The sequence below is a fragment of the Phyllobates terribilis genome, unplaced genomic scaffold (genome assembly GCF_046119375.1).
Source record: "Phyllobates terribilis strain yellow unplaced genomic scaffold, ASM4611937v1 Scaffold_7__3_contigs__length_470593459, whole genome shotgun sequence".
Classification (NCBI taxonomy): Eukaryota; Metazoa; Chordata; class Amphibia; order Anura; family Dendrobatidae; genus Phyllobates; species Phyllobates terribilis.
In genome coordinates, this window is record NW_027362767.1 from 323,308,697 (window position 1) to 323,319,453 (window position 10,757).

Here is a 10,757-nt window from a genome sequence, read left to right on the forward strand (position 1 = left end):
GCCTTACCTCTGCATTTTCAATACTAGGTAACCACCCACTCCATGAATTAGAAGGTTTGTGAGTGGTTGCTCCATCAGTATTTTGCACCTGTGTTGCCCCACACCTTTATCATGGGGGTCTCCTGCATCCTGCTAGTGCATTGCTAATCTGTCCTGGAGTTGGTAAGGAGGTTTTTTATGTGATTTGTCTTGAATTGATATCCTTCTGTGAGCCACACCATAAATCATCCAAAGAGAGAAGATTTCATGCACATTAAGAGCCGCACATCCAGTATAAAGAAAAATAATTAATATTTTATTGACATACAAAGACATCTAAAAACAATTTAAACAGTCAAAAAACATAAAGGTCCTAGTCCTAGCTTCAAGACTGGCAAAGGGCTTCCCAACATGCAATACCAATTCTGTGCTAATGGCAATCTGTCAGAAGGATTTTGCCATGTAATCAGAAAGCAGCATGATGTAGGGGCATAGAGTCTGACTCCAGGGATGTATCACATATCAGACTGATTGCTGTAGTTTCAATACAATCAGTGTTTTATCAGCAGGAGATTATCACTGCAGGACTAGGTGTTTTGTGTGAGGCAGTCCACCTAATCTGTGTAACCCCGCCCACACCACTGATTGGCAGCTTGATCACAATGCACAGGGTATGTACACAGTAAGCTGCCAATTAGGGTTGTGGGCGGGGTTATAGACAATTTAGCAGTCACAGCACTGCTACATTTACAGTAGAGAAAACAGGGATTCTATCAAAACTGCACCAAGCAGCCCAGTGAGTGACACATCACTGGAATCAGGTTATTTGCTCTTACATCAAACTGCTCTCATATTACATAGCAAAAAAAACTGCTGACAGATTCCCTTTAAATGGATGCAAGTCTAATTATCATTCACATATAAAAAGGTAATAATAATGCATTATATGAATCAAAGTATGAAGAAAGAGTGAACCTAAAAAAGTGATTACCACATCCTCAATGGGATAATCCTATTTGGAGATAATTAGGGAGAGTAGAATATGGGGTATACATCCATGTAATGCCATGTGGGGAACGCTACTCTTAGCGTTTCACCATGCCAAGATGGCTTCCTCTGGAGTACTTCCAAACCATATCCCTACGCTTTTATTCTCATATACACGACAGATATGGAGAACATGAAAGCTGCGTAGATGCACACGAGTGCCTGTGGTTCTGTACTGTGAAGCTGTATGGTGCCTCTGTGCAGCACACTGCTAATAGATATTCACTATTAGAAGAATTGCTTGGCTGAAATGTTTATTTAGATTTCTAAGATAAAAAAAGAAATATCCAGTCTAAATATTGCACTTTCTCAAGATAATATTCAATGGTTCGTCCACCCGGCAGAGCGGCATTCAGTCGGCAGCACTATTCTTAGAAACTCGCCGCTTCTAACTTGATCAGTTTGCAGTGAATTGCCGCTGTTAAAACACGTACGCCTACGTCAGAGGATATCCTGAAACCAATATTTGTTCTTACTTTGATCATGTGTTTTGTATTGTTTCTTCACTATTTAAAGAGCATTGTCTCCCAAAGCCTAAAAATGGTCTGATATTGGAAAAGTTACAACTTTTTCTCCCATAGGGAAAAATCAAGATTGCAGAAAATCCGTAACTCTACTGCAACACATAGTGTACCGTGAATATATGCATCTATGTACACATAAGATCGTGTACAATCAGATAGTCTATAAAATTTCAATTAATAAGGTTTAGAGAAGATCGGTCATGGAGGGACAACTATAATTATTGATGACGTATGTCCTACTATAACATAAGAGCTCATACTATAGCCAGGAATACCGGATACTGGTCCTGGATTCAGTCCTGTGAACCTGCAGGTAAGCTCTGTGCAAATGACCAATGTCTCACATCAAACATCCTGCTGTAATTAATCTTCTATCAACATTTTTAAGGAAAATGATGTTACATATATAAGGTCATAGGTTCTGCAAAGGGCAGAAAAAAAAGCCCAAGACAACAGTGGCTTATGTACCTGACCGAGCAATCACAGTTCATGCCATTTACACAATAGGGCATATAACCGCAGCATGTCAATTCTTTCAGTGTTTTTTTTTCACCCATAGATAGGAATGAGAAAGTAAAAAAAAAAAACGCTGCAAAAACACAACAGTGTTTTTTGCAGCATTTTGAAGTATTTTTTTTTTGTTGAATAAAACTAACTTTATTAACCATGTACTCTAGACAAAGCACACATGTAATCTGCACCCAAGAAAATCACGACAAAAGTCAGGTAAAAATGCCGAAAAACAGGTGTTTTGAACACAGTGTTATAACTGCCAAGAAAGCGTGTTTCGGCTGTAGAAAAAAAAAGTATGGAGTTTTTAGATGTGGTTTTTGAAGCTGATCAGTTTAAAAATACATGTAAAAAAACACAGTGTGAACATACCCTTAGTCGTCCCACCAAGAGACTTGAAATATCTATTAACATTACATGGTAGTCCCTGAGTTCATAAGGTGCTGTGTAATACTACATTTCCCCGCAGCATTAAATGGTCCTGATGGGTCCAACAATTGCCCAATATCAACATGGAGGTGAAAATATTCATCAGTCTTAACAATCTGTAAAATGCATGTTTGTTGTCACCCACTCTAGAAACTATTATTCATATGTTATTTTCCTAATTTTTCCCCTTTTTTTCACTTCTTCATTGCAATTCACTGATATTAGTCTTAATGGTTGTCAATCATACTGGATAAATTTACCAGTTCTTAAGGAAACTATAAGCATGCCTTATGAAGTTCCTTAAGGGTGCTACTGACAATGCTACTTTAGGTAGAGAATCCAATTCATCATAGTCCCGTTGTGCCATTTTCTGCATAGTAGCCGAATGACTGTTGTTATTGTTGTTCATGGCAGCCATTGCACCGCCTTCCTCTTCCTCAGGAGCACCTAGGAGTATCAAAAGATTCCTATCAATCTTGAGCCTTAGATATTGCCAAGCTTTTCGGCCATTATGGTCACGAATATGGATGTCTGCATTGTATGCTCCTACCAGGACTTTGATGAGCATGTCATGCCCCTGAAGTGCTGCAATGTGGAGTGGAGTTAAACCACCACTGGCACGTGTATTGACATCCAAAAAGTGTCCGCTAGAACTTGCAAAAGCCATAAGTTTAATTAAATCCTCATGGTGGCCATGTTTGGCAATCCAATGGATCACAGAGTAACCGGTTACAAAATCTCTTTTGTAAAGTAAGTTAGGATCTTCTTGTAGTGAATCCTGGAGCTCCTCAAAGTTGCCTTCTGCAACCATTATCATCCAGGCATGCTCCACAGGGTCAAGTACTAAACCACTCACCCCTGAGTCTTGTGGCTGCTGTTCTTGGGCATCAACATCAAAATTAGCTGCTGAGATCCAAGCTCCACCAAATGGCAGTGACCCGGTTGTGCTCCACAAGCTTCCTCTCATTCCTCTTTTCCTTTTACTTATTGTGGCAGGTGATGGGGTCCTGTTCATACTCTCCATGGTTTTGAAGCTTCTTGCATCCCGTATGAAGGAAGATCCGTTCTCCACATCTTCTTCTGTACTGCAGTTAGACTTCTTCATGCTGCTGTGTAGTGACTGCTTCTTCTCCCCAACTTCTTTGTTTGTTCCCTGCCAATCTAATACGTTAGAGTCCATTTTCCCTTGAGGATACTTAGTCGCATCAGTATTTGGCATTTATTTGCTGGAACGTTAAAGTTGTCCCCTGCCTCTGAACCGAAAGACATCAGCCAACCTACCAAAAGCATGAATTGCTGTGACTTCTTCTTTAAGATGTTGCAAGCTGCTTCCTTTATCTGTTGGCATGCCACAAAGAAATACAAATAAGAAGAACAGTTCATTTAACTCTTCATTGACAGTTCCAGACCTGCACAAAACTAGTTTTTAGTTTGTTGCCTGCAAGTTTTTCTTTTAGTGCTTGCTGTCTCTTTGCACACTTATTTTTCTACCTGGCAAAATCAGTCGGGTTAAGACTTCAGCCAAAATTCTGGAAAATTGTTCACTTTCCCATGACAGCATCTTGGTCAATAGTTTGCATCAAGTTTTATAAACCAAAACCATACAGATGATTTGCAAGTGTTTCCAAATCCATCATACATCTTCTCTATAGGGTTTTGGCTTACAAACCGTAATGCAAAATAGTGACAAAAATACTGCCTTGGGAAAATGGCCTTAAAGTTATTGTCTGGGAATATGATATTGATAACCTATAGAAAAGATCATCAGTATTCGATCAGTTGGGGTCAGACACCCGGCAATAGAATAGGAGTAAATCTGCGCTTCTCATCAATGGTAATTATTAGTGATGAGCATGCATGCTCGCTACTCGTGTTATCTGAGTGTGCTCGGGTTCAGATACAGTAGCGGGCGCGCTCGTGTACCCGCGGCTGCATGTATCGTGGCTGCTACACAGCCGCAAAATATGCGGGGAATGCCTAACATATGCAGACATTCCCCGAATATTTTGGGGCTGTGTAACAGCCACGAATCATGCGGCCGCGGGTACACGAGCATTTGACTCGAGCTCGCTCGGATAACTCGAGTAGCGAGCATGCTCGCTCATCACTAGTAATTACACAGTGAACAGAGAGCTGCGCTGTTCAATTTTATTCAGTGTTCATATCGGCCCGCTGCTGAAGTTAAAAACAGCTGGTTGGCGTGTGTGCTAGGTGTCAGACTATCACCGATCTGATAATGATGACCTCTCCTAAGTATAGGCCATTCATTTAATATGCCTGGACAACTTCTTTAAAGGGAATCTGCCAGCAGGTTTTGCTATATAATCTGAGAACAGCAGGAGATAGGGGCTGAGACACAGATTTCAGTGATGTGTCACTTATTAGGCTGTGCGCTGTTGTTTTCATACAATGAATGTTTTATCACCAGGAGATAACCACTGCCCAAACTGGTGCCCGCGTTAGCCCTGGTCCAACCATGCCCCCTCCTCTGATAAGCAGCTCACTGTCTATAGACTATGTACTCAGAGAGCTGTGGTGTATGAGGGATTAGATTTCTGACATCTGCTACATGCCCCATCTAAAAACTCTGATTGTGTCTCAACTGCTGCACCTAGTAAACTAAGTGATACATCACTGGAATCAGGCTCTCTTCCTACATTATGCTGCTCTCAGATGAGATAGCAAAAATCTGGTGAAAAATTCCTTTTAAGAGAACTACTAAATAGTGCACCTTATTTTTTCGTGCAACCCCCAACTTCCCTGTTTAGTGTCAGTGGTATCTAGTAGAGTAGATGAGTGGGGGCACATCATGAAGACAAAATGACTCTGGTAAAAAAAAAAAAAAGTTAAATAGTAACTACACTTATTTATTTTTTATTTTTATAAATCAACAGACAAGTGAAGATAAGAAACTTTGCAATATACAGTAGTGTGAAAAAGTGTTCGCCCCTTTCTTGATTTCTTATTCTTTTGCATGTTTGTCACACTTAAATGTCTCATATTAGAAAACAAAATTAAATATTAGACAAAGATAACACAAGTAAACACAAAATGCAGATTTTAAATGAAGGTCTTTATTATTAAAGGAAAAAGAAATCCAAACCTACAGGGCCCTGTGTGAAAAAGTGACCCCCCCCCCCAAAAAAAAAACAAAAACATAAATTAACTGTGGTTTATCACATCTTTGGGAAGTGGAGTTCAATTTTCCTAGCCACATTCAGGCCTGATTACTGCCACACCTGTTCTCAATCAAGAAATCACTTAAATGGGACTTGCCTGACAAAATGAAGTAGACCAAAAGATCCTCAAAAGTTAGACATCATGCTACGATCCCCCAAAAAAATCAGGAACAAATGAGAAACAAAGTAATTGAGATCCATCAGTCTGAAAGAGGTTATAAAACCATTTATAAAGCTTTGGGACTCCAGCGAACCACAGTGAGAGCCATTATCCACTAATGGCAAAAACATGGAACAGTGGTGAACCTTCACAGGAGTGGCCGGCCAACCAAAATTACCCCAAGAGCGCAGCGACGATTCATCCAAGAGGTCACAAAAGACCCCACAACAACATCCAAAGAACTGCAGGCGTCACTTGCCTCCGATAAGGTCAGTGTTCATGACTCCACCATAAGAAAGAGACTGGGCAAAAATGGCATGCATGGCAAAGTTCCAAGACAAAAACCACTGCTGAGCAGAAAGAACATAAAGGCAAGTCTCAGTTTTGCCAGAAAACATCTTGATCGCCAAGACTTTTGGGAGAATACTCTGTGGACTGACGAGACAAAAGTTGAACTCTTTGGAAGGTGTATGTCCCATTACATCTGGTGAAGAGTAACACAGCATTTCAGAAAAGGAACATCATACCAACAGTAAAATGTGGTGGTAGTGTGATGGTCTGGGGCTGTTTTGCTGCTTCAGGACCTGGAAGCAGGTAAATGGAACCATGAATTCTGCTGTCTACCAAAAAATCCTGAAGGAGTATACCTGGCCATCCGTTCGTGACCTCAAGATGAAGCGCACTTGGATTATGCAGCAGGACAATGATCCAAAACACACTAGCAAGTCCACCTCTGAATGAATTAAGAAAAACAAAATTAAGACTTTGGAGTGGCCTAGTCTAAGTCCTGACCTTAATCCGATTGAGATCCTGTGGCATGACTTTAAAAAGGCGGTTCATGCTTTAGCCTCCAATGTGGCTAAATTACAACAGTTTTGCAAACATGAGTGGCCAAAATTCCTCTAGAGCGTTGTAAAAGACTCATTGCCAGTTATCACAAACGCTTAATTGCAGTTGTTGCTGCTATGCGTGGTCCAACCAGTTATTAGGTTTAGGGGGCAATCACTTTCACACAGGGCCCTTTAGGTGTGGATTTCTTTTTCCCTTAATAATAAAGACCTTCATTTAAAAACTGCATTGTGTGTTTACTTGTGTTATCTTTGTCTAATATTTCAATTTGTTTAGTGATCTGACACATTTAAATGTGACAAACATGCCAAAGAATAAGAAATCAGGAAGGGAGCAAACACTTTTTCACACCACTGTATCTCATTAGGGAAAAATAACTCTCCGCATATACTCATTTTTCCCGGACTGATTATTCACTCTCAAAAACTGCTCAAATCGGCCTACAGTTCTGTCTGTAGTGAAGGATCATTTTTATTTAATATCTTATTTATCGGGTGTACAAAAAAGAAAAGCCCCCATACACATGAGATAGTTATCAGCCGAATGTTGATCTGGCCAATTTCTCGGCTGACAGCTATATCACCCGGCTGTCTCATACATTATACTGAGTGATCCTGCGTTCTCTATGACAGCCGCTGCCAGACACCTCTGGAGGCATATCTCCTAGAGAACAAAAGAATCGACAGTCCAAAATCAGACATGAATGGTCTTCACCGACAATTGTGTCAGGTGCCCCCATACACATTAGACTGTCAGCCAAACCCGTCTTTCGGACTACATTAGTCTATGAGTATGGGAGCCTAAAGGCTCCACCAACACCTAATCCATTGTTTCTTATAGATATTAGTGATGTCAGACGTATCTAGAAGAAGCTTCTCTTCCCTCGGGGATCATAGTCATCAGCCTTCAACAATTGGCTGCGTACGAGAAACTTAATAGTGAACAATCCTGACATGTACAGTGGTGGCCAAAAGTATTGGCACCCCTGCAATTCTGTCAGATAATGCTCAGTTTCTTCCTGAAAATGATTGCAATCACAAATTCTTTGGTATTATCTTCATTTAATTTGTCTTCAATGAAAAAAACACAAAAAGAATTGTCCTAAAGCCAAATTGGATATAATTCCACACCAAACCTAAAAAAGGGGGTGGACAAAAGTATTGGCACTGTTTGAAAAATCATGTGATGCTTCTCTAATTCGTGTAATTAACAGCACCTGTAACTTACCTGTGGCACCTAACAGGTGTTGGCAATAACTAAATCACACTTGCAGCCAGTTAACATGGATTAAAGTTGACTCAACCTCTGTTCTGTGTCCTTGTGTGTACCACATTGAGCATGGAGAAAAGAAAGAAGACCAAAGAACTGTCTGAAGACTTGAGAAACCAAATTGTGAAGAAGCATGAGCAATCTCAAGGCTACAAGTCCATCTCCAAAGACCTGAATGTTCCTGTGTCTTCCGTGCGCAGTGTCATCAAGAAGTTTAAAGCCCATGGCACTGTGGCTAACCTCCCTAGATGTGGATGGAAAAGAAAAATTGACGAGAGATTTCAACGCAAGATTGTGCGGATGGTGAATAAAGAACCTCGGCTAACATCCAAACAAGTTCAAGCTGCCCTGCAGTCCGAGGGTACAACAGTGTCAACCCGTACTATCCATCGGCGTCTGAATGAAAAGGGACTGTATGGTAGGATACCCAGGAAGACCCCACTTCTTACCCCGAGACATAAAAAAGCCAGGCTGGAGTTTGCCAAAACTTACCTGAGAAAGCCTAAAACGTTTTGGAAGAATGTTCTCTGGTCAGATGAGAAAAAGCATCAACATAGAGTGTACAGGAAAAAAAAGAGGCATTCAAAGAAAAGAACACGGTCCCTACAGTCAAACATGGCGGAGGTTCCCTGATGTTTTGGGGTTGCTTTGCTGCCTCTGGCACTGGTCTGCTTGACCGTGTGCATGGCATCATGAAGTCTGAAGACTACCAACAAATTTTGCAGCATAATGTAGGGCCCAGTGTGAGAAAGCTGGGTCTCCCTCAGAGGTCATGGGTCTTCCAGCAGGACAATGACCCAAAACATACTTCCAAAATCACTATAAAATGGTTTGAGAGAAAGCACTGGAGACTTCTAAGGTGGCCAGCAATGAGTCCAGACCTGAATCCCATAGAACACCTGTGGAGAGATCTCAAAATGGCAGTTTGGAGAAGGCACCCTTCAAATATCAGGGACCTGGAGCAGTTTGCCAAAGAAGAATGGTCTACAATTCCAGCAGAGCATTGTAAGAAACTCATTGATGGTTACTGGAAGCGGTTGTTCGCAGTTATTTTGGCTAAAGGTTGTGCAACCAAGTATTAGGCTGAGGGTGCCAATACTTTTGTCCGGCCCTTTTTTGGAGTTTTGTGTGAAATGATCAATGACTTGATTTTTGCTTCATTCTCTTTTGTGTTTTTTCCTTGCAAGCAAATTAAATGAAGATAATAATACCAAAGAATTTGTGATTGCAATCATTTTCAGGAAGAAACGGAGTATTATCTGACTGAATTGCAGGGGTGCCAATACTTTTGGCCACCACTGTAGGTAGTTGGCCAAAATGGGAGACCACGATTCATCATACCATATGGGTTTCAGGGATCAAACAAAATACAAACTTTTGTAACCATTCTATATTATGAGAGCTACTTCCTATTAGTGGCATATGGTGGTTACAATCTAACTGGAAACATCTGCTTGGGTTCCATATTTTTTCCAGTGTGTTTCTCTGGATCTTTTTACATCTTCCAGTTTACTCTTGCAAGCCATAACATGTTCTACTTAATTTACCTTGCTTTAAATTGGGCGTAGAGAACCGATAAGTGCTAAAGATAAGAGAAGCAGATTGTGAGCCCCACGGGGACAAGGACTAATGTGAATACACTTGATGAGCCGTGAAATGGAGTATGATCATGCTATATACATATATTGGTAAATAAACACAATTGCTATACATATATATATATATATATATATATATATATATATATACACACATTCACACATATATAATAAGTAGCTACTAATAGTACTGATACATTGTCTTGGTTATTTCTACAATACATTATTCGGCCTTCATAGCATAGATTCCCATACTTACAGCTTTCCCATGCATGAGTAGGTGAGTCTGGTCCGGAGAAGACAGTTTCCAACCTGTGGTCTGGGCTATGTCCACTTCCCTCCTCTCTCTATCAATCAATCAAATCCCTTCCGTCTTCCTGTGTAGTTTGCCACTAACAGAAAGTATAAAGGCTTCTTAGCTGTGACCTCTGCACCTAGAACAGGTCTGACTAGTTGACTGCTGTAAGCTCAGCCTCACATCCAGGGAACATGAGAAAAGAACACAGAGACGAGAGGGAGGAAGAGAAAGAAATAACGTATCCACAACACAGAGGTCGCACAGACTGGACCTTAGTGTAATGACTTACTTCCTTTATGAGTCCTTAGAGGAAAGAGGCACCCTTGGAGATAGCTGCATGGAGAGTTGCAAAACTTCAGCTACTGGTGACTCGGCTTTCACTTTAAAGGGAACGTGTCATGTGAAAAATGCTATTAGCCTGCAGATATTGGGTTAATCTACAGGTTAATAGCGTTCTAAAGCCCTGCGGCCGCTGCACTGACAGTCCTGCTACTAGAAGGAAATTAACTTTATTCCTCCAGGTAGCCTTGGGCTTTCAGTCATGGAGGTGCTGCTTCAGTCACCGCTCAGTACATAGAGAGTGGCGGCTGTCTGTGACCACCCCCCCCCCCGGCACTGACTGACAGCCGGCTCTGCTTGTTGCACTTTAGAGCCAGCTGTCAGTCAGTGTCACGTGGTTAAAGCCCTTGCTCACAATATACTGAGTTGTGGCTGAAGCTGCGCCTCCATGACTGAAAGTTGGAGGCTGCCGGGAGGAATATAGTTCATTTCCTTCCTCGCCATCACCAAAACCTGGCTCACCCCCTCTGACACAGCCTCCCCAGCTGCACTTTCGTATGGCGGACTCCACCTTTCCCACACCCTCCGCCCCAACGGCAAACATGGTGCAGGCGTAGGATTTCTCCTGTCAGATAC

General features: G+C 41.4%; 1 protein-coding gene across 1 annotated transcript; it reads right to left on the reverse strand.

Annotated features, from left to right (window-relative positions):
• Window positions 1–274: 274 nt before the first annotated feature.
• SOWAHD (sosondowah ankyrin repeat domain family member D) lies at window positions 275–10,262 on the reverse strand. The gene is made up of 3 exons (XM_073641154.1): window positions 10,132–10,262; window positions 9,804–9,936; window positions 275–3,827 (listed from the first exon to the last, which is right to left on the reverse strand). The coding sequence occupies exon 3, from the start codon at window positions 3,706–3,708 to the stop codon at window positions 2,746–2,748; it is 963 nt and encodes a 320-aa protein (XP_073497255.1). The 5' UTR covers window positions 3,709–3,827; window positions 9,804–9,936; window positions 10,132–10,262; the 3' UTR covers window positions 275–2,745.
• Between the last annotated feature and the right edge of the window lie 495 nt (window positions 10,263–10,757).

Excerpts from the sequence above, each read along its gene's own strand:
- SOWAHD (XM_073641154.1), bottom strand. The coding sequence starts at position 3,708 with ATGCCAAATACTGATGCGACTAAGTATCCTCAAGGGAAAATGGACTCT.